General features: G+C 42.9%; 1 protein-coding gene across 1 annotated transcript in view; it reads left to right on the top strand.

Moving 5' to 3' along the window:
* The window catches only part of SAE1 (SUMO1 activating enzyme subunit 1), a 52,066-nt gene that overhangs the window by 13,063 nt on the left and 14,054 nt on the right, over positions 1–24,949 (top strand). The window contains exons 2-6 of the mRNA XM_074306941.1: positions 1,094–1,205; positions 2,188–2,364; positions 4,282–4,424; positions 5,840–5,939; positions 15,738–15,843. Coding sequence (XP_074163042.1) covers positions 1,094–1,205; positions 2,188–2,364; positions 4,282–4,424; positions 5,840–5,939; positions 15,738–15,843 — 638 coding nt within the window. The remainder of the gene's footprint in view (positions 1–1,093; positions 1,206–2,187; positions 2,365–4,281; positions 4,425–5,839; positions 5,940–15,737; positions 15,844–24,949) is intronic.

Below are 24,949 nucleotides of genomic sequence, written 5' to 3'. Positions count from 1 at the left end.
TGAGCTGGATTGGGCAAAGAATTCACAGTGACTTTTTCTGAATTTCTCTGTCAAGAATTGATAGTGAATCTTCTAAACTTGATAAGAGAGTTTGTGGAGAGAAATTCTTTGTATAGCTTCCTGTCCCTCTGTCCTCTTGGCTCCATGTCCATAAAATAATACTTCATCATGGTTTCTATCATAGTGTCAACCTCCACCTGGCAGTGCCCCGGCCACAGCTGGCCTTCACAGAGGGAATTTTCTAAACTACTGAAATCATAAGTCTGGTCCTTGTTCCTCTAGTTTTATCTATGTGGGAATATGTTATATGTTGTTTTCTTTTATCTAATTTAAGTTCCTTAACAGTGGAAACTTTTACTTTTGTCTTTATATATCAGATACCTTGTAGGGATTTATTAGTTGCTTGTTGGATAATTGATTATATTATTGGCTCACTATATTCAACTATTCCCCAGTTGGTGGGTACCCACTTTCCTTCTGGACCTTAGTTACTACAAAAAAAAAAAATTCCAATAAATATTTTGTAAATATGGGACCTATCTTTTTGTTTTTTTCCTTCCCTGAAGTCATATGTCTCATAGTTGGGTCAGAGAATATGTACAGTTGAGTAACTTTTCTAATTTAATTCCAAATTGTTTTTTGATATGGTTTCCTCCCAATTTCCTCCACTGTTAAAATGAGGAAGTTGGCCTAGGTGATCTCTGAGATCCCATAAAGCTTCCTTCTTTAACATTTTAATTATGTGATTTGCTAATGGTGATATAGAAGTTGTTCCTGTTTGGGTCCAGAGCAACCATACTAGGTAACAGAAAGAAGACTAGGGTAAGGTTGGAACCCAAAAAACCACTTAGGAGAATTAAGTTCCTTCAGCATGCAGAGCCTCCTGTCTATAATCAGGAAATCAGGAAGTTCGACTAGATAGCTTTTGGTAGGACTTTTCAGGGTGCAATCCCAGCATCTTAGGAATCCTGAAGGGCCTTCCAACTGGAATCCTTTCTGAAAATCTAACACATCCAGCCATTCCTGAAATTGGTGACATCAGTTTTTTATAATTAATTATCATTAATTAATTAATTAATTATGTCTCTTACAGGTTGCGGGCTTCTCGGGTGCTTCTTGTTGGAATGAAAGGTTTGGGGGCAGAAGTTGCCAAGAATCTCATTTTGGCAGGTGTTAAAGGACTGACCATGATGGATCATCAGAAGGTGAAATTCCACTTTTATTAATCTACATAGCAGTCATCTCATCTGCCTCACCTCCCAGCCAAGATTTCATAGGTTAGGTGAAGCAAGATGCTAGTGTTTATATTAGTGTGAATGGTTAGAGGTCTTGTGCATTGATGGGAACAAAACTGGATTAAGGCCCTAGCTCTACCTCTAAATTGTAGTCTATGTTGTAGTGTTTATTTTTCACATGTCGTGAATTTGCTTCTAGCACCCCACTTAATCAGTGCTTGTTGTTTGGCTGGTTATGCAAGCCTTCTTTCGTTGTTCTTCAGAATGATAGTTTTCTGTACCTAGATCTTGCGCTTAAGAGCAGAGGCTTTGTCCAGTTGTTGGACATTCAGCCTTTGCTCATTGGCCCTGTTGATCAACAGTCTTAATGTAGGGAAATGTTCCTAACAGCAATAACATTTTTCTTAACACAAGGGGGAGCTATTGACCTCTGAATAGGAAGAACAGTTATCAAGTGAAATTTTTCTCTCCTGGGAGGTTGAAGAAAAGAAGCAGGGAATGGATGTAGTTTTTATAGATGTGTTTAGGGTGTATATGTGTTTGTGTATTTGGCAGGGCATGTAGGGTAGGAGAAACCTTTTTTTCCTTTACAATTATTTTTTATTTTTCTGAATTTGACAAACACTAATAAAAACAAGCATTTGCATTTATAAAGAGAAAAAAGGAATGTATATGAAACAAAAAATGTTACTACATGAATTTTTTTAAAGCACTTACTAAAGTTATTTCCAAAGCTACCTCAATTGTTTGCATTGCCCTTTGAACCACCAGGGGTTTTTGTTGTTGTTGTTTGGTTTGTTTTACATACATGTACATTAATTTTTTAAATACACATTTCTGTATGAATTATATTGGGAGGAGTATCCATAAAAATTTCAAAAGTTCATCATAGTATCTTCTGTTAGAGATGTCTTTTGTGCAAAAGTTTAAAATTTTTAAAATTTATTTCAAGGTATCTCCAGAAGACACTAGTGCTCAGTTCTTGATTCCTACTACTGGATCCTCTGGACGAAACCGGGCAGAAGCCTCTTTGGAACGAGCACAGAACCTCAATCCCATGGTGGATGTGAAGGTGGACACAGACAATGTAGAAGATAAACCCGAGACTTTCTTCACTCAATTTGATGCTGTACGTTTTACAGGAAGTCAAAATCTCAGCTTAATTTTTCACAATATGAAAATTTCCCAGCATATCCTTTCAATAGGACCTTCTATTCACTTAGGCCTTTTTCTTTCTTGCTTCTCTTTCTGGCACCAAAGATCATGACATTTTATATTTGTAGGAAGAATCTCTGTAATTGATTTCTTTCCTCCTTAGCAAACATTTGGTTTACTTGTGGCATTCCTTGAATTGTTATTATTAGAGGATCTGGTTACAAGAGCCAAAGTGTCAAACCACTAATTGTGATATTTAGATGTACTGTAAATAGGAGCTGCTGCCGTGTTGCCCATTAGTCTGACCCATTTCCTAATAGAGCATCTGTTTGTGTTAATGGGCCCTCTTAATGAGACAGTGGGGCAGGTTTCTCCTTAATCCCCTTTACACATCTGTTCACTTATACATTTGGGTTTTAAGTTTGTAGTTGTTTGGAGATAGAAGTAGTTTTTGACTAACACACCAACTTGTTTTTCTCTTTTGAAAATGGGTTTATTTCCATTTTTTTAAAGGCTTACAAACTCTATCACAAAATGTGATAGAATATGGACTCAAAAAATTAATATAACATTTGTTTTTTTTTTTTTTTTTTCTTCACATTCCCTTCACACTTTCTTAACTTAGGGGTCTATGAACTTGGTTTTTTTGTTGTGTGTGTGTTTTTTTTTGTTTTGTTTTTTTTTTTTTGGCCAGACTCTTTATTGTCACATCCTTCTGATCCCGATTGATATTATATCCATGTGAACTTGTTTTTAAAGTATATTTTGAGAATTGCATTTAAAGTAAATTGGCTTCTGGTTATTTTATTTTATGCATTTAATACATGATTTTCAGGATTCCTTAAGCTTTTCCTTAACGCCAAGGCGTTCAGAACACACACAAAAAATTAAAAACCCTGCCCAAAAGGAAATATGTAGTCTTTGGAAGCTGAATTTCTTATCCTTGATTTGTTTCTGGTTTAAGTACTAAAATAATATCATGGCCGCCTCTTTGATTTAGTGGAATACAACGGGTAGTCTCAGAAACACAATGATCATCCCAAAGTGAGTCACTCAGTCTTGAGTGAAAGTCACTTGGTTTGAAACCTTTCCTATTGACCATTAATGCAGCTAACATTTCACACCAGATTTTGTGGAAATCCCAGCAGGGATTTGTTTTATTTCTGTTTTCCTAATATCAACCCAAAGGACAGAAAAAAAATGCCAAGTTCTAATGTAAATTGATGATCTCCATGGTCACTTTTGAAAAGTGGTTTTGATCCTGACTAAAGATTAGCAACCATTCAAAATTGGGAGAAACCCTTCTTACATACTTTGATTTGAGTCTTTCATGCTCTTCATGGTTTTTTTCAGTCTATAATTGACATACGCCTTTATTGCAGCCCAAGACTGATCATGTTGGCTGCTTGGCAGTGACATCACACATTGGGCATGGCTGGAAGATGTTTAGAGAGAGAATTCTTCGTACCCTCTTCCTTGTCCTCATCCTCCCTCTTCCTTTTTTCTAGTTAAGTTATCCTGCTGTGGAACTTCTTCATTTATTAACAATGCTTGTGCCCAAAGGGAAGATGATCTAAAGGATGGCTTGTTAAAGTATTTATAGACAAAGGAATAGAACCCATCTTGTTGCAGGGAGCTCAAATTGTTCAGTGTTTTGGGCTTTCTAAATCCCACTTGGGATCAGTAGAGTGAAATTGTATCTTAACATTTCTGAACACTGAAACCTGCCATTCTCCTTGTCATCTTAAAGTGGGATTCTGAGAACCTGTCTTACCAGTTTGAAACTGGTCTTAAACATGTCTGCAGAGCTTGTTCTTTAGGATAATTAAATGTCAGTAAAGTGAATCGTTGATTGCCAAAACTCATGCCCTGCATCTTTCTTTTTCTCTAGGTATGTCTGACTTGCTGTTCCCGAGATGTCTTGGTTAAAATTGATCAGATCTGTTACAAAAATAGCATCAAGTTCTTTACAGGAGATGTTTTTGGCTACCATGGATACATGTTTGCTAATCTGGGAGAGCATGAGTTTGTGGAGTAAGTGCTGGGAGAGGAGTTGAGTTCACAGCATCCTAAAAATGAAGTGGAATTGCATAAGAGGGGACCGACAGCCCCTTCTGCCCCTGCTTTTAGCATTGAGATAATTGAATAACATATTTCAACATGTCTATGATTTAATTCATCCTCTCCGCCAATCACTTCACAACCATAAGAGCAACTTGTGCTCTTAGATCATTCTTTTCCAAATCTTGCTATTCATTCTCCTTAGAAGATCCTCAACCCTATTGTGAGAATTACCAAGTCCTGTAACTGTGACTGTAGCAATTGAGGGGGATCTCTGTGTTCTAGGCTTGGAAATTTTGCAACTCCAGACCAAATGAAAACATTTTAATGTATTTAGAGGTTTAGTGCATATAAGTGCCTGAAAAACCAGTGCTTCTACTGATTTGCAAGAATGAAGAATCTGGACTTCACACCTCAGTCCAAAATGATCCAAGTATATCTCACTTTTTTGAGTGTGACCACTAGCTACTTCCTTGGTTTCAATTAATTATATTCTCTGTGAGCTTACATTATTCAGATCAGTTAAAATCTTGTAAAGAGCAAGAATATCCAGCTCCTCCCCCCCCCCCCCCCGTACAGCCTAGTACAGCACTGGGTGCATGTGTCTGTGAGTATATATATGTTTGGTGATTATTTGATTGGGCTTCATTGTCCTAACCTAAGCAAGCAGCATTGTTTTCTTCTTAATGAGAAGGCCCTCTGTGGAAATGGCATACCCAGAAGAGCCAGGGACAAGGATGGCCAGAACAGATATTGGCTTATTACCAACAGATATTGGTATTCGTTTCTTTATTAGAAAGATATAAGAACATGAGGATGATTATGAAGTGCTCTGAAGGAGAGGATGGGTTGGAATATGTCACTGATTCTCTCATCCATGACATGAAGAGGCTGGACTAGAAGTCAGTGGCCCCTTCCATTTATAAATCTGTGAGATCCCAGCAGTTTTATTTTCTGCGGAGAGGAAAAGTCATCAAGAGGAGCTCTGAAGTGCCTGTGAAGTGGGGGCCATGCTCCTTTTTAGAAATAGAATACCAGGGCCTATTTCAAACAGACATGTTTGAGTCCTGTGAGCTCTGTAGCCATAGGAGTATAGAGCCCTGAAAAACTGCAGGTCCAGTCTTTTGACTGCAGTGTTGGTGCCGCATTCTCTTGGATGCCCGTGCTAAAGTCTCTAGGAGGAGAGAACTTGGGCGAGTTCCTTTGGTCAGCTATCCTGCCTTGGAAGGTCATCAGACTGAAGGTAACATCCAGGTCCCTTTTTTCAGGATGCCCTTCAAAGAGGCCCAGAGGCCCCATGGTTGAGAAACCAGTTGGGGGGGCAATCAAACTAGGGACCCCAAAAGTCCTTCCATTTTTGAGATTCTATGGCTTATGTCACTTTTTAGGGAGAAAACCAAAATCCCCAAAGTCAGCCCAGGAGTGGAAGATGGACCTGACACTAAGAAGGCAAAGTTGGAGGCCACGGAAACAACAATGGTCAAAAAGGTAGATGTACTGCTGTCCCTCTACCCTTGCTGTCTCTTGGCCTGCTAGGAATTGGGTGGGAGGAAGGTGGGGCTGGGCAGCCACATCTAGAAAAAGTGAACTGCCTGGGACAGGGACCAATTTAAACTTAGGAGTTTTCTCTTTCTGTTCTTTTTCCTCTTCTACTTATAATAATCTTGGAAGAAAAGCTGTAATGTTGAAAAGCAGGTCATAGAGTAGACTATAAAAGAACTATCCATAGTCTTACTGACTATTCACGAGACCTGGTTTTAGAAAGGTGGGCAGCAGCAGCGTGTAATGGATTTGGAGGCAGAAGCTTTGGATTCTTTGTCTTCATTTCATTTTAATTGTGTGTTAAGGTGTTGTCATTGAGCCTAAGGATACAATATTAAGAAATAGGCTTTACTCTTAACTTGCAGTCTGATGGAGCTGGGTGGGCTGGGCTGGGAGAGGCAGTGGAAATGAGCACAAAGCAGTGGGCCAGACCAAGTTTTATAAGCACTTGGAGGTGAGGAGATCCCTTTTACCTGAAAAGGTGGCAGGTTGGTGGGGATCATGGGGGGGGGGGGGGTTGATGAAGGAGGCAACATTTTGCTCCTTGGATAGAAATGAGATATGGAAAGAGACAAATAGTCCTGCAAAGGCATGGGGGTTAGGGAGCTCCTGGAGCAGGGGTTCTTTATTAGGAGTCTATGTCCTTACATTGTTGTCCCAGAATCCCTCCTAAACTTCACCAGATCCCCAAAAGGGGTCAATAATCCTCAAAGAATGAAGAATCCCTGATCCAAAGCTTGCCACTAAGCTTGATGGCTTGGGGAAGGCTTTTGCTGAGGGAATCTTGGTTTCTTGTCTTTCAGTCGGGATGGTAATAGTTGACCTAGTACCTGTCACATGAGGTAGCTGTGGTGAAAGTACTTGGAACTATCTCAGTGTGAACTGCTTTTATTAAGATAGTTGTTTTATGGGTTAAAAACCTTAAAAACCCAAGGGGCAGCTAGGTGGCACAGTGAATAGAGCACCAGCCCTTTTGTCAGGAGGACCTGAGTTCAAATCTGATCTCAGAAACTTAACACTTCTTAACTGTGTGACTCTAAGTGAGTCATTTAATCCCAGTTGCCTTGGAGGGGGGGGACCCAGAGTCTAGAGTGGGGTGGGGAGAGGGGGAGGGAGGGAAAGTAGCACATTTGGTTAGTTTCTTTATTGGAAATTGTTTTATTGTCTGGATAGAGATAGGGAGAGGGGTTAGTTAGATGGGGACCAAGAAAAGTTAATGGAGGCAGAGGACAGATCAAATACTGGCTCTCTGGCTTCTCTTTAGTATTAAATGTTGTATGAAAAATAACAGGCAACATAGACATTCTAGACCAGTTTTTGTTGTTGTTTTAATCCCTAATTGCAGAAATCACAAACATGGAACAAACTCTTAAAAGTGTTATGTCTTAAAACCATGGTAAGAAATAAGTCTTGAGGAAATTGTAAAAATCTTTTATCTAAACATCTATTCACAGTAACTTAATTATCCTCAGAGTGTACATTGGTGTTTTGGCCAAAACTTAGCCTTCCCCCATTCCTTTCCCCCCCTCATCCTGCTCGGTAAAGCTTCTTTAGAATAGTAGGGAGAAGGTTGAGGGAGATGAATTGTTAACAAATGCTGGAGTATAAAAGCTGCATTGTGGGTGCTGTCAGTTTATAAATCACACCCTCTTAGCAGGGTGACACTTGGCCTTGGTGAGGAGGGGTTTATGTCTTTAAGGCCTTCTGGAATTGGAGTAGGGCTTTCACATTTAAATAAAGTTAGTGCCCAGCTTTGTTAGCCATTCACAGCTGGAAGCTTGACACTACTCTTAAGTCCTGCCCGAGCCCTGCCGAGTGGCTCTGGAAATCCCCTTGTGGGAGCTACTTTCTCTAACTATGAAGGGAATGTCGGCTGCCCTGTCATGCACTCTGGGGCTTTTGTGTCCCGGTTATCCAGCTTGTCAATTAACAAGCCCTTCTTCCTACCCAGGGCCCAATTTTAAGGTATCAAAATATTCTCCAGCTGACATTGTTAGTCAGCTGTTTCCTTGGACATTTTGAACTAGCACTAACCCTTATCTATTAAGGTTTTGATGTGTGTTCCTATTGATCATCTCCAGAATTCCAAACTTTGATTTTAGGGAGCTTCTCCAGCCAGCCCTATTAGCCTGAGAGTCTGTACCCCTCCATTCTGATTTTATTTTGCCCTGAGTCAGCTCTCAGGGCTTCAAGTAACCCTCTGCAAAATGGAGTGTTTGATGAGAATTAGAAACTCTGTGGCCCTTTTCACTTTGAAATTTGGTGGTTCCGATTCAGACCTTGCCTTTCCGTCTAACTTATAAAGAGTCACCAGTTAGATTATATCATGTATTAGTTCAGTGGAAAGCAGGCACCTCTGGCTTTTCCAGTTGATTCTTGGTGAGGGTTTATGCAGTCCTAACTCGGGTACAGAGCACCCCAAGATAGGCTTTGTATTCTAGGTCTGCCTGCTGTGATGATTAGAAACTTTTTTAAAAGGAAAACTCAGGTGATGATGGATGCCTTTCTGGAGCTCTTGAATACTTTTCTGAAGTCTGGAAAAAAATCAGTGGGAATGATTAGTGCTCAGAGGTAGCCTAGCCTGGCCCCTCTCATTGTAGATGAAGGAAAAGGCACAGCGGGGCCAAGTGACCTTCCTGAAGTCACATGGGGTGAAGGGCAGAGCCAGGTGCAAACTTCGGTTTTGTGTCTCATCTCCGAGACTTTTTCTGGTACACAGGGTAAAGCTGGATTCATCTTCCCTTGGCTTTCCTGTGCAGACTGGGTATCGACAAAGTTTTAGGGCCAGAGTTGTTTGGCCTGCCCTCCTGCACCTTGTGCTTCACCTGCCCATTCCACTTTAGAATCTGTTCCTGGGCATCATAGACTTGCTGCTCTGGTTCTGCTCCCCCTCCTCCAAAGCATCCCCTTGTACATGGGAGCCTGGAGGATATTTGAAAACAATTGTTACCTTCCCCCCTCCGTCCCCACCCAAGTCTACTTTTCTCCAAGCTGATTGGCCCTGGTGTCTTTAGACAATCTTTGGGTTTTGTCTTGATCCTGCTCACCTGCTGGCTGGAGGACTCTCCAGCCTATCAGTATCCTTCATAAAACATGGCACCAGGTGTAATCTTATAGCATATGTAACCTCACTCTGTCCTTACCTCTAGCCTGGCTAGTCCAAGGAGCGCTTTTGGCAGCTCTGGATTTCTTGAGCTTGCAGTCCTCTATAAACCTCAGATCCTTTACAGACAAATTGCCATCTGCAATTTTTTAATTCCATTTTTTAAAAGCCAAGTGTGAGATTTGACATCTATTTCCATTAAACTTTCTCTTGCTAGATTTGGCTCCAAATTCTAAAGTGTGACTTTTTTTTTTTTTTTTTTTTTTTTTAAGACAATCAGGATTAAGTAATTTGGTCACACAACCAGTAAATATCAAGTATCTGAGGTCAGATTTGAACTCAGGGCTTCCTGACTCTGGGGCCAGTGCTCCTTGACAATTTTTCCTCTGTTTTGAATTTGTCATCTACTTGTTACCAGTCTCTTTGATCGTGGTGTGGAATGTGTATTAGATGAACCATATCTTTAGTCCAGGTTCTTCCTAAAAATGTTAAGTAGCACAGCACCAGCTTAGTGCCTAAGCATCGAATTGCTGGGATGACCCTTTGTATCTAGTCATTCGGCTTGCCGTTTTGAATCCACGTCACTACTGTTGTGACCACATCTCTCCATGTTGTCCACAAAAAAGAACACAAGAGACTTTGTCCTATGCTATGCTAAAACCTAGATTAGTTGTGTCTGGGGCATTTTCCTCATTTAAATTTAATAGCTTCATTTCTCCCCCTCCCTCCAAAAAAAGAAAAAGGCAGTGACATTTTTAGTACTGTTATGCTGCCTGTTGCCACCAAATGGTTGAGGAGAGGAACCTAACCAGGATCGTGGGGTGAGGAAGTAACTAGAGACACAGATCAGAATGGGGTCACAGAATTGGAGGGTTGGGAGGGACCTCTAATCCCAGCCTCCCACCCAGCATCGGAATCTGCGTGGTAATGTCCTGAACAGGTGGTTTGCCAGCCTCTTATTGAACGCTTCCAGTGACTCACAACTCCCTCTCTGCCAAGTTGGTTGAATAGCTGAGAGAAAAGCAGAATAGAAAGTTCTGCTCTATATGAGACAGAATGAATCTGCCTGTGAGCGCTCCCCATTGCTCCTGTTCTGTTTCTTAGTGTCCAAAAGAAGTCAAATTCCTCCTTCCCATGACAATTCCTCAAGCATTTGAAAACTGTACATTATCCATGAACTTTCTCATGCTTATTAGGAAATACTTGCCTGTCTTCTTTTGCAGAATAGGAAACTGAGGCCCTGGCTTTCCATCACATCACTGTTTAATGGGTAGAAGCAAAAACTGGATTCCAGGTCTCCTTCTAATCCGGTATTCTTTCTAGTAATAACAATAATAATAATAATAAACAAAATGAGAAGCAGCTAATATTTCTATAGTGCTTTAAGATTTGCAAAACATTTTGGATCTATTTTATTTGATTTCTTAAAACTACATTTATTGTGGCATTTGTTTTATTATTGCTGTGAAGGAAGAAAGTCTGTGCCTTGCTTGCCCCCAGGGTTACATTGCTGGAAAGCTACTTAAGAGGGATATGAACTCTGATCTTTTTGGACCCTCGGTCTAGCCCTTTGGTTGCTATGCCTCCTACCCGCCTTCAGTGTTTGTTGACTTCATTGAACATGCAAATTGTGTAAGTACGTTCCATTTAGTTGATTTTTGAAACTGTTGAGGTTAGGAGATGCAGTCAGACTTTTCCCGTACCAGACCACCAAAATGGTGGCTTTAGGGTTGATACCACAAACGTATATTGGAATTACAAGCCAGTGTTGTAAATTATTTTGAAAGAATTGTAAGCATAGACATCCTCCAAATCAAGGGGCAAAGATTTTATTACACTGCTAAGAGTGGGCCAAATGCATAAAGATTTTTAACAAGTCTAAGAGTTTTAGCAGTGAATAAGAGGGGAGACTAGTTCCCTAAAAGTAATCAGGAAGAAGATGCCATGACATAGGCATACCCCATAGTGGCCTTAACCCTAAAAAGGAGTTTAGTATCCTAAAAGGAGTTAGTGGGGAATTGACCGTATTAGCTGGCTCTCTGATCGGCTATAGTAATTGTGGGCTTATGATGCAAAGAATTCAGCTAAGAATTCTACTGAAGATCTCTACCTGGTGTAGAGCGTAATAAAGTTCACTTAAACAAAAGGCCACCTTAAGGCCATTTAATTTCAGCTCCTCTCTTGCTTGCCTCCTGGAGTAGTTCGACTTCCAGATTTATGCAGTAATTCAGACTTTTTCTGCCAATGCCCATTCAGTTACTCTGGACCTCATCAGAGCCATTTTCAAAATTAATATAATGTCTATTTTCCAAGTTAGTTTAAAATAAGTTGTGAACTTAGGATCGTCCTTGAAACTATTAGTTATATTCTCTGTACCCCTCTTGTGCCTGGCTAAATAGGAGTTACATAATCCTGTAAATACGCCCAAGTGCCCACTCTATTACATACCCAAGAAGGACTTGCTCAGAGAAGATGCCAGCTTGCACCGGCAGAGGGAGTTTGCTCATAGCTACTAAATTGGCCAGCTCTCTCCCTATCTCTGTAAGCCACACTTATGCTATGTAAACTTCCCCTATCTGTCATCTGACCCTTAGATAAATTAGTCTGGCTTTGGTAGAGCTGCTCTGTGAGCACTTCTTGGTGTCTGCCCTGGTCTTTACTGGGCCGAATCAGGCAGCAGGACAATTGGGTTCCTTGCTGTTTCCATGGTGCTTTGTGTTTATTACCTCCTTTAATGACAATGTCCCTCTGAGACAGATCACACCAGTGTTAAATTATTAGTTTACAGCTCAAGCTTCATTTGCTCAAGATGTTTGTCCCCTTAAGTGAGCGGGCCAGGACCTCTGTTCTGTTGAGTGCTGATCTGCTTTATTTCCATTACCACGACTCAGTAGTAAAGACTGGGATTTGGATAGCTTCTGCCCTTTGCTGCAGGTATGACCTGGGACAAACCATCTGCTTCAGGCCTCAATTTCCTCTTATGAAAGGAAGAGGTAAGTTAGCTTTCTAAAGAGCTAATCTAAACTGGCTGATCCCGTGAAAACATAAGCAGTATTTGGAAACGGATAAGTCCCTAAATAAACAATTCCAATATTCCTTCTTTTGTATATGAGGCTGTCGAGGGCAGGATAGGTTCCTTGACTTACCCCTAGTCCCATAGGGCTAATCAGAGCACCAGGATTCAAGACCAGGCGTATTACTGTCCCTTCTACATTCCAGTGAGTGTGATTTGTGGAAGAGAAAGGTAGGGAATGGGGGCTTTAGGGACTTAGATTTACTCTAAATTCTGTCATTACAATAAGTATGGGGGTCTTGATTGAGTGTCTGAAAGATGTACTCGTGTCTAGTAAGAATAGAAATACTTTTTGTTTGCTCCCAAGGGATAGGTGAGGTGGGGATTCTGGAAGAAGGATTTTTCAGATAAAGGTTCTGAGGCCCTGGGCACGTAGTGAAGGGATTTGCCCAAGATCAGCTAGGAACATATGTCTTCTGATTTTGAATACTCTCCTTGAGACTTTCCTAGTATTTGCTGGATGCTGTAGAGGTACTAGATGAAATCCAGCAGTGCAGGGAAACTGCATTAAAAAAGTAGTCACAACAGTAAAAACAAACCTAATAGTAAGATGACTCTTATAGTTTGTTTTTTTTTTCCTTGGGAAAGGGCCAAGTGATGCCTCTGAATTAATGTTCATAGTTTTTTAAGCTTGGGTTGGAGGGCGGGAGAAAGTAGGTTATCTTCCATCTGATTGCATGCCCAGACCATGCAGCTAATGGTTTGGCTGCTCCTGTAAGGCTTCCTTAAGAGCTGTCTGGCAAACTGCTGTAGTGTTCGGCACCACTGGGTTAGCTCTATCTTTTGAGGTTATGCCATTTGCCAAAAGTGCTAGGGCAGCCAAACAATCTATGGTGTGTCATATAGCACTGTTTACAATGTGTTGGAACCACTAGGCAGCAGCTGTGGGAAGGAGGAAACCCATGTTTGTTTAATCTTCTCCAGCAATTTGAACTTCTTTCTGCTTAAATCATCTTAGTACTACTTGGATATTGTAGTTGAGTGGCCTAATATACCAGATATTCATCTCTTTGCATATGTTAACAGTCTTTAAAATTATCTTTTTCATTTTTAAATAGACTGACTCTATGTAAACTTTAGTTAGACTGACTGATAGTGGATTTTGTTATGGTTTAGTTTGGGGCTTGTTTTATAAACCAGCTCTCCAAATTAAGTGACTACTACTTAAGTGGTCATAGGCAAGAGGAGATTTTCAGGTGAAGGCATTGACGTTGTGAAGTAGGTGATTCTGGCAGAGCCCAGGAATAATGAAAGGGGAAGCTTGATGCAGTGGCATTCTGAACCACAAAAGAAGAACTGAGTCAAGGAGTTGAGCAGCCACAGACATAGAAGCAAGATTTTTACATTCCCCAGGCTACTTGGATGTAAAGGAAATGGATGAGGAGTTTGAGGATGGTCTTAGCAGGTCAGCAGAGTGGTGATACAACAGTGAAGGAAGACTTCCTTTTTCTGGGCATCTATTAGACCTTTCTCTGACCAATAGGTAACATTAAATAATTTCTTGGCTTTCCTTAATGGTAATTTTTTTCCTTAGTGGTGAGATCACCTAGGTGAATTGCTATTTTCAGTTTGCTTTTTACCAAGAAATAGGAATTGATTGATTGGGATGGAAGTGATTATTTTGTTGGGGAGAAGTGACACTTTTTTTTTTCATGTGAGATTAAAATTGACTCTATTCTGACTGGGAGAGAAAAAAATTTCATGAGAGTCAGAGAAAGGATTGGGAGGATCCTATGGCCTACAATTTTACAGGGGAAGTCACAATGTGGAATGAGAAGCTCTTAAAATTTACATTTTGGTGCCACAAGGAAACAGTTCTGGTGAGAAAGGAAGAGGAGAATTGCCTAAAAAAGAACAATTTGGATGTCCAGAGAACCTACTCAGATTTTAAAAGCTCATGTACAGAAGAAGCAACCAAGGGAAGGTAACAGGAATCAAATAAAAGTGTGGCCTGGTCCTGTCAGAGTAAAGTTCCTCATAACCTGGTACTAGTAAGGATGCTGAGGGAGAATGGAGAGGAGAATCACAGAATGGCTTGATATAGCTTCTGCTTGGGAGATGGGACAGTTACAGGTGACTGAGGAAAGGCAGCAGTGCATCTGAGGATCTGCTTTTGTCTTCTCTGCTACATAGAATGATCTCTGACCTGGAGGAGACAGAACAGAAACAACTCTTAAGTGGGGAGATTTTAGGAGGGGACCACACTCTCCTAGGCTCTCTCTCCCTCTTTCCCACCCCCACCCCCCCAGCTCAAAAGAACTGGGGGCATATTGTTGCACTACTTGGAGGAGTCCTTGAAAGATCAGGATGTTGTGAGGGGCCACAGCGTTAGAGATGGGGTGACTCGCAGTTTTCAGAAGAGACATGGCAGAATTCTAAACCTTGTTTAAGGGGCTGCTTAAGAGTTAACAAACTTTGTGATGAATTGGTTGTGCCAGACAAGCCTCTTTGATAGAGGTAGATTTAGACTCAGTATAAGAAAAGAGTCCCCCTAGCCAGCATTGAAAGGGCTTCCTTTGGCAGATTGTCACCAAAAGTCTGCAGGCCCAGCCTGGAGGACCGCTGGTTGGTCTGTGGTAGGAGGCCTGGCTGCTTCAGGTCTGGGTTGGCCTCTGAAGGCCCTTTCTCCTCAGTAAGTCTGATGGAGCCCGGGGCCTGTTCCAGTCCATTGTCCATTTTATTTGTAATTCTTGGTTTAATTACATCCAAAGTTATTTGAAATGTAGGGACTCCTAATGGGCATTTGGCAATCTTCATTGTGTTGGCTGCAATTTTGCTGGCTCCTGGAACTGGAAGTGACTTGGAGGTCATCTTGTGTCCCACTCCTTGTGAAAGGAAAGGATGGATGAACAGATGCCTGGGACACTTCCATGACAAATAGCTCACTCCCTCTCAGGAAGTAGCTGGTGCCATTTTCAGCCAAGCCTTATTAGGAAACTTCTGCTCTTTATCTTCTTGTTTTGCTTCTAGTTCTCTTCTCAAGGACCAAAGTAATCAAACCTGTCCTCTATGTTTTATTTGTGGAAGTATGATAAGACGTTAAAGGATTTGGGGCTGAACATGAAACTAACTGTTCAGATGACCATGTAAGTAAGGTCAGAGTCAGGGAACGCTGCTGTTTTTATTTTTGGACTAAAGAAACTGAGGCATGGAGATTTTCTTCATTTGGGAATTGGACGAGACCTTAACATTGCCTGATCAAAGCTCTTTAATTTTACAGAGAAGACATTCATTCCCAGAGAAGGGAAATGAGTTTTTCAGGGTCAATGGTAAGTAGACAGTGGAAACCAAGAATAGAGATAATTAGAGAGGTTTCCCGACATTGTGTTCTTTCTACTGGGCTGGGCTTGCTCTGCTTTCCCCAAGAAGAACAAGACTGTTAAAGGGCCAGAGGTTGAGTATTGGCCTCTGCTTGTCTTTGATTCACATGTCCTGCTTTGGCTTCCTTGAGAGCTGTAAAATAGATTTAGCTGGTGGAGTTGTTCCTTCCTAGGGGAGAATCTGCTTGCATGGATCCCGGCTCATGCATTTTGTAGTTAAAAGACAGCTTTGGTTTTTTATCCCGCAGAAAGTGCTTTTCTGTCCATTCAAGGAGGCTTTGGAGGTGGACTGGAGCAGTGAGAAGGCCAAGGCAGCCCTCAGACGGACCACTTGCGATTACTTTCTGCTCCAAGGTAAAGCCCTGCCCGCCAGAATGGTCTCACTCCTGCTGGATGTGCTTGTCAGCTTGGGACGGGCTTCGTGCAGACACCCTGGGTCCCTAGCAGGCAGCATTCATTTTCTCTCTAACCTGCTGTAAGTCACCTTACTATCTTGCATAGGACATTGGTGTGATCTGTCCAAAAGATGCATTTTTCCTCTTTTATTGACCGCTTACCCTTTGTTCAAAGGAAGTTAGATTCTTCTGTGGCAAATTGTCTCTTTAAAATGGTTTTTGTATTAAAAGAAGGAAATGATCTGTGGGTGACCTTAGAGACATTTAGTCAAACCTCATCATTTTACAGATGAGAAAACTGAGGCCCAAAGAAAGGAAGTCAGGCTGTTTGGATTTGACCTTTTTTCTCTTCCTGTTTGTAGGATTTGCACTTCCACTCATACTGTTCCCCTCCCTACTGCTCAGGAAACTTAAATTTTGATGATACATTTATTCAAGTATTGATGAACATTGGCTAGATGATGTAAGTGTTTCATTTCCGAGTGATGGCTCATGGTATGGTGATGTGGCAGTGACCTGGTGACCTAGAGTGTAAAGTTACAAGGAGAATGCCAGCCAAATCAACTTCAAAGACTCTCCTCCCCACATAGTAGCTGCAGGGATGAGCTTTTTGGCCCAAGTAACTTGCAAACAACCATCTGCGAAGGGGTGAGGAAGTGCAGTTCTAAAGGGAGAACCATCACATCCAGAGAGAGTAATCACACTGGCACAATCAAGTCTTAGTCAGCTAAGTCAGGCCCTTTGATGGAGGCGGAGACACTGAAAACACTGCCTTCAGGGAGCTTCTTTGTTTTTACCTTCCCAGGGTTGGGACTTCTGTGGTCTTTTCAGGCCTTGGCAGATGTGGCAATATCACAAGATTTAGGGCAGGAGAATTGAGTTTTACTATTGTCTGTGACAGCATTAAATTTTCTCATTTTTAAGAATCTAGTAATAAACGGAAAAAAAAAAATCCAACTGAACAACAACAAAAAACAAACAAGCAGCAATAAACTATTTGTAGAATTTTAACCAAAGTAAAGAATTGATAAGAAAAAACTTAGTCTCTCCCCATTCCTACCTATCTTCCACTCACGTTTCCAAAATGATCTTTTTAAAATCCAATTTGTTTTCAGTTCTTCATGCTTTTCCTCCCACCTCTTCTCTGAGTCCATCTCTTCTCTATCTGGGGGTGGAGAGCGTGTTTCAATATGAATCTTCTGGAACTAGTTGCTTCCATCGTCAAGCAGAGTTCCTAAGTTTCTCAGTTAAGTGTCTTTACCATATAATTGGTATCAGTTTGTATTGCAGCAGTTTATGCATAGCTTTCCAGGTTTTTAAAACTCACCATCATTTTTTTTTTTTTTTAAACCATTTCCTATAGCACAATAGCATTCCACCATATAACTATACCACAATTTGTTCAGCTATTTCCCATTCAATGGGCATCCCCTCTATTTCCAATTCTTTGCCACCACAAAAAGAACTGCTATAAACATTTTTGGTTATCTATAGGTTTTTCTCATCTTTTTCTTTTCTTTTTTAGTGGGTCTTGGGTATGGACAGAACTTTTGGTGCACGGCCCAAAATGAGTATTTGTACAGTTTAATAACTTTGGAGATATCTCTCTTCGTTGCTTTTCAGAGTCATCAGACCAGTTCACAGCTCCATCAACAATGCATCACCAGGTCTGTTTTCCCACAGTCTATGTAGCATTTGTCATTTTCCCTTCTGGTCTTGAATTTCTTTGTCTGAAAACTTTGATCATTTATCAATTGAGGAATGGCTCCCAAGTGATCTTAAGCACTGACCATGTCATCCCCCCTACTCTTTTATCTCCAGTGGCTCCCTGTTACCATAGCAGATATCTCTTGTTTAAAATCACGTGGCTTTTAAAGTCCTTCATAACCTTCCCCACCCCCACTTTTCCAGTTCTCTTACACTGCACTCCTGTGTGACCCTTGTTGTCCATTCCCAGAATGCTTTCCCTCCTCTCCTGAAGTCTCTGGGCTTCCCTGGCCATATTCGTTCAGATCCACCTTTCTATGCAGGAAGGCTTCCCACTGGGCACCCCCTAACCCTTTCCCTCTGAGATTACCTTTCTTCCATCCTGGTTGCAGCTTGTTCGCACATAATTGTTTCCCTCTTGACTTTCTGTTAGATTGTGAGCACTTTGAAGGCAGGGATTATCTTTTGTCTTTCTTGGTATCTCCAGTGCTTGACCCCATGGAGCCAGGCTCCTAGATAAATGCTTGTCAGTTGATTGAGAAGGGGCTTCAGCTCATTGGGTGGGCATCCCCCCCCCCCTTCCTTAGAGGAGGCAGGAATGAGAGCAGTGTAATGAGAGCCCACCTGGGGGGAAGGGGAGCCACTAGTTCATTGAAGAAGAAATCCCTACACTGCCTCAGAAGGTGTCAGGCTCATAGGATGTGTAGAAGGGGCTGTGTGAATGTCATTCCTTGTCATCGGATAGGTTCTCATGGCTGTCCCGAGTTTTGGGAAGGGATCGTGCAATCCAGCCTCCTGACTTCATGGCCAGGAAAGCGGTCTGCTGGAAGGATTCAGGGCCTTGTCAGGTATTGGGGGCACAAAGAGAAGCAGGGTACTGCCCCTGATGTCCAGGGGGAGGGACAATGTGCTGACATTTCAGGATTGTGGGTCATTTCAGAGGGAGGCACTGACATTAAGGGGATCAGGCAAAGATATTTGGGAGGGGGTGTCTTTAGTTGAGACTTGAAGGGAACCATAGCAGTCCAGAGGCAGGGATAGAGGGGGGAGAGCTTTGTGAGGGTGCCAGGAGGCCAACACCAGGGACCCAGAGGGCCAAGGGAAGAAGGTAAGGTGAGGAGCAACAAGATTGGAAAGATAGGAAGGACCAAACAGGAGCCTGTATTTAAGCCTTGAGGGGACAGGGAGTCCTGGAGTTAATTAACCAAGAGGAGGACATGGGAAGAATCCAGTAAAGAAAAGTTCAGCGCTTTGGCCAGTAAGTAGTGGGGCTGGTGGACATCAGAGCTGGGCCTTTAGGCGCTCCTCACTGCACACACTGCGTGGCCTGCAGCTCCAGCCCCACCTGGCCCCTTCCCAGGGCCGCCTGCTGGTCTCTTAGCCCTCAGAGCTGTGCAGGATTTGTGGTGCTCTGCCTCTCCTAAAGCAGCCACTCTGTTCTTAGGGTGGTGGCCATTGGGACGTGTTTCCAGTTACCACTGAGATAGAGCGAAGGGCCACTCTCCTGGGGCCTTTTTTCCATTAGATTGTGCCCAGCCCTCTGAGCCAGGGGTCTTGAGCTTCTTTATTATTCTCCCGTAGCGTGTTTCAAAACACCGAGGCCGATCTGGTTTCCTGTGGCAAAAAGTGGACTTTGATTTGTTCTTTTTTGAGGTTACCATGAGTTTATCAAAACAGGAGTGCTAAAAATATCAGTGCTGGTGTGGAAACGTTAACTTACCACAGTGAATAATAACACAATTGAACTTAGAACAAAATAAAATGGACCTTGCTTATCATTGAATGCAGGAAAAATCAGTTCACTTGACTTTTAAAATATTTATTTCAGTGAGCTCATTAAACAGAAGCTATGAGGAAGATGCAGGAAAGTGCTTAGGGAAGAAAGATTTGGGCTTTACTGACTGGTCAGTACAGCAGTCCAGGGCAGTTCCAAAGGGCCCGGGATGAAAAATGCTATCCACCTCCACAGAGAGAACTATTGGAGTCTACTTTTTTCACTTTGTTTTTTTCTTGCAACATGGTCTCATATGGAAGTATGTTTTTTATGATTTCATCTGTATAATTGAGATCATATTGCTTGTTTTTTCAGTGGGTGGAGGAGAGACTGGAGAGAATCCAGAGCTTAAATTAACAAAAAAAAATTTTTTGAAAAATAAATTTATTTTTTACAGAACTGAAAAATTCATCTTTTAACAACTTAATGCAGCTAGGTGGCGCAGTGGATAGAGAGTGCCTTGGTAGGAATCAGGAAGACTCATCTTTCTAAATTAAAATTCAGCCTTAGACACTTAAGAGATTTGAGATCCTAGACAAGTCACTTTACCGTTTGCCTCAGTTTTCTCATGTGTAAAAGGAGCTGAAGAGGGAAATGGCAAACTAACTGTAATGTCTCTGCTGAGAAAACTCAAAATGAAGCCACAACTGAAACGACCGAATAGTAATTTCTTAGTGGGTGCCCATTAGTAGCTCCGAGTTATTTTGATTGGAGTTTTTTTTTGCTTGTTAGTAAATCTCAACACTTTTTCAGATAGTTGCTAGATACTATTAGTAACTAATAGTATCTTTCTTCAACTATATTCATATCAAATCTTTTCATTTATTTTTTGTCATGAATTTGATAGACATCAGTTAATAGACATTTATTTCTCTCTTTTTTCTCTTTGTAAAACTTGCAGTAACAAACAATTATTCCTAACGAGGAAAAATAAGTTGCTTAGGTATATCAGATGTCAGTGGTCCTCAAGCTCCCACACTTCCCCTTTCCCAAGACTTCCTCCATTCCCTCTCAGCTACACCCAGTAATGGCCATGCTTTGTCCATTCTCATGTTCAGGAGCTCCAGAGTTACTCACTGATAACATTTTAGCCTTTGGTTTCTCTCTGCCTTAATACTTCTTCTAATGTTTATCCTTACTGTACCTTTTGATTTCTCCACTCCCAGCACTTCTGCCCATGCAGACCCTTCCCTGAGCCAGTTCATCCCTCGGCTCTCCCTGTTTTTTGGAGCTGTTGCCAGGCACCTCTCGCCATACCCCAGACCTAGTCATTCCCGCCATTTACTTCCTCTGATTGGAGCTATTGGAAGTCATGTCATGGTTTTACCATAAATTTCTTATATAGGCAAGGGCATTCCCAACCAACATCCCTCCTCTGGAGGCAGAAGATCTGGGGTCGGAGCTTATCTCTAGCACTCATTGCCTGTGTGACTGTCAGTGTCAGTACCCAGCCTTCCCCAGGGGTCCTTCTTTGTCCAAGGAAGTCCTTTGGAGAAGAGCCCTCTGGGTGGATGCTCTTCCCCAATCAGTTCTGTGTCCTGCTCCCAGCAGGAATCGTTGCAGGCTGACTTCTCTCCTCCTGCTCCCCACAGCTCTCTGTCTCACCGACTATCTCAGCCAGAGACCTTACCTCATTCTGCATCAGAATATTCAAGCCAGTTGCCACATTCCCTTTTCTTCTCAATTCTATTGCCTATCTCTACTACCCCCAACTTAGACATCTAGAAGCCTATTGGTTAGAGTTGTTGGACTCAGAAGTGGGAGACCTGGAATTAACAGTCTGCCTCAGAAGCTTCCTAGTTGTTTAGCTCTGCATAAATCACCCACCTGTTTCAAAAGATGAGGACCACTGAGATAATAGATGTAAAAGTGCTTTTCTTAAAGTGCACTATAAATGTTATTGTTGTGATAGCCACTTCCTTTTTTCTCCCACCATCTAACAGAGAGTGGTCCACCTATCTACTTCAGCTCAATCCCATTTCCTCCCATCTTCTCAGTCGGGTGCCCGCACTGTCATTCCCTCTCTGGAACCTTCACTGTCTGTTGGCAGGGATCCATTTCTGTCTGTCTTTGTGCCCTATAAAAAGCTGTCACTAAAACTGACCCTCTAAGCTATTGTCCTGCATCTCTCTTCCCTTTCTCAGCCAAACTTGATGCTCATTTCCTTGGCTTCCTTTTCTTACGCAGTTTTTTAAACCCTATGTAGTCTTCCAGCTCGTTATTTTTGTGGAACTGCCCTCACCAAAGTATTCAATGATCTCTTAGGAGTTTTCCCCTTCTCACCATTCTGGATTCCTCTGCAGGATTTTAGTCTTTACATTCCCCCCAGAGGGACTGTCCTCTCTTGACCTGGAGGATATTTCTCTTTCCTGGTTCTCCTCCTGTAGGTCTGCCTCTTCCTTCCAAGTCTGAATCTTTATCTCCTTTTTCTATTTAGACTCACTGGGTGACATCTTCCTGCAGATGATGCTGAGGTCCTTTGATCCAACAGTGTCTTTCTCCTGACTCCACTGCCTTTTGGACATCCACATCTTAAACATAGCTGATCTCAGGCAGAAATCACCATCTTTCCTTCAAGCCTTCCAGTGCCACAGGCTCGTGGTGTCTGTGGCATTCTCAGCCTGGCCCATCCTGTCAGTTGCCAGATTTTGTTTCTGTCTCCAACACGTCTCACATGACATGAATCCCTCTCCTTTTGTTGACACAGTCATCACCTTAATCGGGGCCATCACCTCCTCTTACCTTGATCATTGCTGGCCCTCTTTGATAGTGTTCCTGCCTCAAGCCTCACCACCTTACCCCGCTCTCCACAGAGTGCCCAGTACAGATCTGATCATGTCATCCTTCCCCTCTGGGGTCGGCCACCAGCTCCTCTTTTTGTTACCTGGACAGTAATCAATCCTCTCCCCAGACTCTACAATCCAGCAGCACTGCTCCTTGCTGTTCCTTTACACAATAGTCTTTGTTCTGCGTTGGGTGTTGCCCGGGCTTGGGATGCCCTCCATTCATGCCTCTGCTTCTTGTAATCACCTCAAGAGTTTCTGCAGAAGCTTTCTTCCCATTCTCATGCCCTCAGTTCTGAGCTCCCTTCATGCTCCCACACCTGAGGTTACCTTTCCCCCTTCTTGATAGGTATCATGTATGTACCTATTATTGTAGCTTTTCCATGACTGACATTCTAGTAGAAATGATGGCCTTTGTGTTAGGGAATGCTTATAAGAAATTGTACCCTGCGGCTGGAGCAGAGTTGTTAGCAGGAGGTTAGAGAATAGGTGTCGTACTAGAATTGTGTAGGTCATTTCAGGATGAACGTTCTGTTGGGAGCATGACTGAAAAGGCTCAAAAAGGGGGAAAGCCCTGATGACCGTCCTAGGGGGGCAGAAGAGCCCTGACCGGCCTCACTTCCCAGAATCAGGCCCATTGAAGCATGGTCTCATTTCCACGTGGGCATGTATCTGCCTGTCCCTCGGGGTTCTTTAAGAGTTCCTCACACTTGGCTTCTCCGGTTGTGTTAATTTCTTCAGGTAGGACAGTCCGTTTGATGGCTGAATTCAAAATACAATTAAGCCTGGGTTGCCCTGATCTTGGGCTCTTGCCCAAGGAGGCAGCAAGGTCCAGTGGACGGATGTTCAGTTCAGGTTCAGAGGTTTCTTGGTCTGACCTTTTCTCTCTGACCTTTTGGAAATGTCTCAACCTCTCATCAGGTTCAGATTGTTTCTCATTCACATATGATGGACTCCACTTCAAAGGGCTCTTCTTTAAGCTTGGATCCTCCTACCTTGACTCCCGAGAACTTTGGCGCCAGCTCCCAATTCATTTTGGCAAACAGTTTTTCACAAAGCATTTTTACCCCTCACTGTCACCCTTCCCAAGCTTATATAGATATAGGATGTAGACATGTTGCTCCCAGAGCTTGCCGCTATGATTGGGGAAGCGAGGAATGGAATCAGCTGAACCCTGGCTGATCCGAAGCTGTGACCAAGGATGTTTAAAATGATTCTATTCAGAATGGCAGCGTTTTTACCCCAGCCTTATCACAGATCTGTGGCATCGTGGAGATGGCTGATGTAGAAACCAAGTTTTGTCCCAAGAGACCACAGTCATTCAGAAAGGAAGCAGTCACAGCCACATTGAGAAGGGAAAGAGCAGAACCATGGGCGACTCTCTGCATCCTTTTTTCACAGCCATCACAAAAACCTGCCTTAGTTATCGGCTAGATCCTAGCTGGGGAGGAGTGGATGCCTCAATCCTGCCTCTGGGCCTCTGCTCCTCAGCCAGACAAAGGCGTCACGGGGGAGTCGTGTGCTGCTCGTGGTCATGTGCAACTCAAGTGCTGGGCCTGCGAGGGTCAGCGTATTGTCTGCGTGGTCACCATTGGCCGGTTGGCCCACCCCGACCCCCTTCCTGGCAGGGCTTCTTGTGACTGAGAAAAGCTGCTGCTCGCAATGAAGGGTGCCCTGTTGGGGACTCTCCCTGCGAACAAAAGATACTCTTTGGAAACTGGAGACACTGATGGGACCAGTACTGAAAGGGCTGCTGGGGCCACGTGCCGCCTCCGTTTCTTTTTGACTTTCTCACTTGTAGCAGATGCAGCAAAGAGTGCCCTTTCCTCATGGGGGGGGGCGGGCACAGTGTCATTTGTAACAAGCACAGACCATACGGAGTGAGAGCCCAGAAGGGAAAACAGCCCCTTGCGAGGCCAAACAGCTGGTCTGTACCCTGAAGAGAGAGCTTTCATCAAAGAGGTACCAGAACGACTGGAGGTACTTTTCCCAAAATGTATGTAGGACTTCCCTTTTGCCGTGCCAGACCTTTGTTTCCACGTTTGCTCTTTCCTCAGATACTGTCTTATGGCCACATCCACTTGTCCAATCTGAGAGAATGCAGTGCTGGACACAGGGCAAGACGCTTGTGGGCTGAGTCTTTGGCCGTATGTTCTTTTAGTCTGTCTCTGTCTCTGTGTGTGTCTCTCTTTTTTCTCTGTCCCTCTCTCTCTCTCTCTCCCGCTTCCTGTCCCTTCCTCCCTCCTCCTATCGCTGTGTCTCTTTCTGTCTCTCATTCTTTTCTGACTGTTGCACTGGGGTTCCTCCTAGCCTGTGTCTCTTCTCTGACCATCTTGCCACACGACCCTGCAGCCTCATTGTGTGAGCAGCCAGAGTAGAACAAAGCTCTTAACCAGTTTAAGGTCAATAATGGGAGGATCTTGTGGCAGTTAGGAGACTACTGACTGCCAGGGCCACATATTTCTTTTCCCTCTGTGGACCTATTTTTTTCTTGCTGAAGTGCTGACTCTCAAAAAGAGTTAATATAGCTTTGTTTGCTTTCTTACAAATAAGGGGGTCTGCCTGGCTTCTTTCCCAGAGGCCTGAGATACTTTTAGATGTGGTCAGTGAGGTATGTGTCCGGTGCCAGCCTGCCCAGTTAGGATCATCTCAGCAGAAACTAACAGGCAGGGGGTCCCGGATAAACATCCGAGCCAGCTGCTGCCCGTGCTAGGTCCTCATCTTGTCGCTGAGCTTATTTCTCTCCAGGATGGCAAAGCTTTGGCCTGACTGTTCAGGTTTTATCATCCACTAAACTAATG

Source organism: Sminthopsis crassicaudata, chromosome 3, assembly GCF_048593235.1.
Source record: "Sminthopsis crassicaudata isolate SCR6 chromosome 3, ASM4859323v1, whole genome shotgun sequence".
Taxonomy (NCBI): Eukaryota; Metazoa; Chordata; class Mammalia; order Dasyuromorphia; family Dasyuridae; genus Sminthopsis; species Sminthopsis crassicaudata.
Note: the sequence above shows the minus strand (reverse complement) of the source record. Positions and strands in the feature narration are given on the sequence as shown.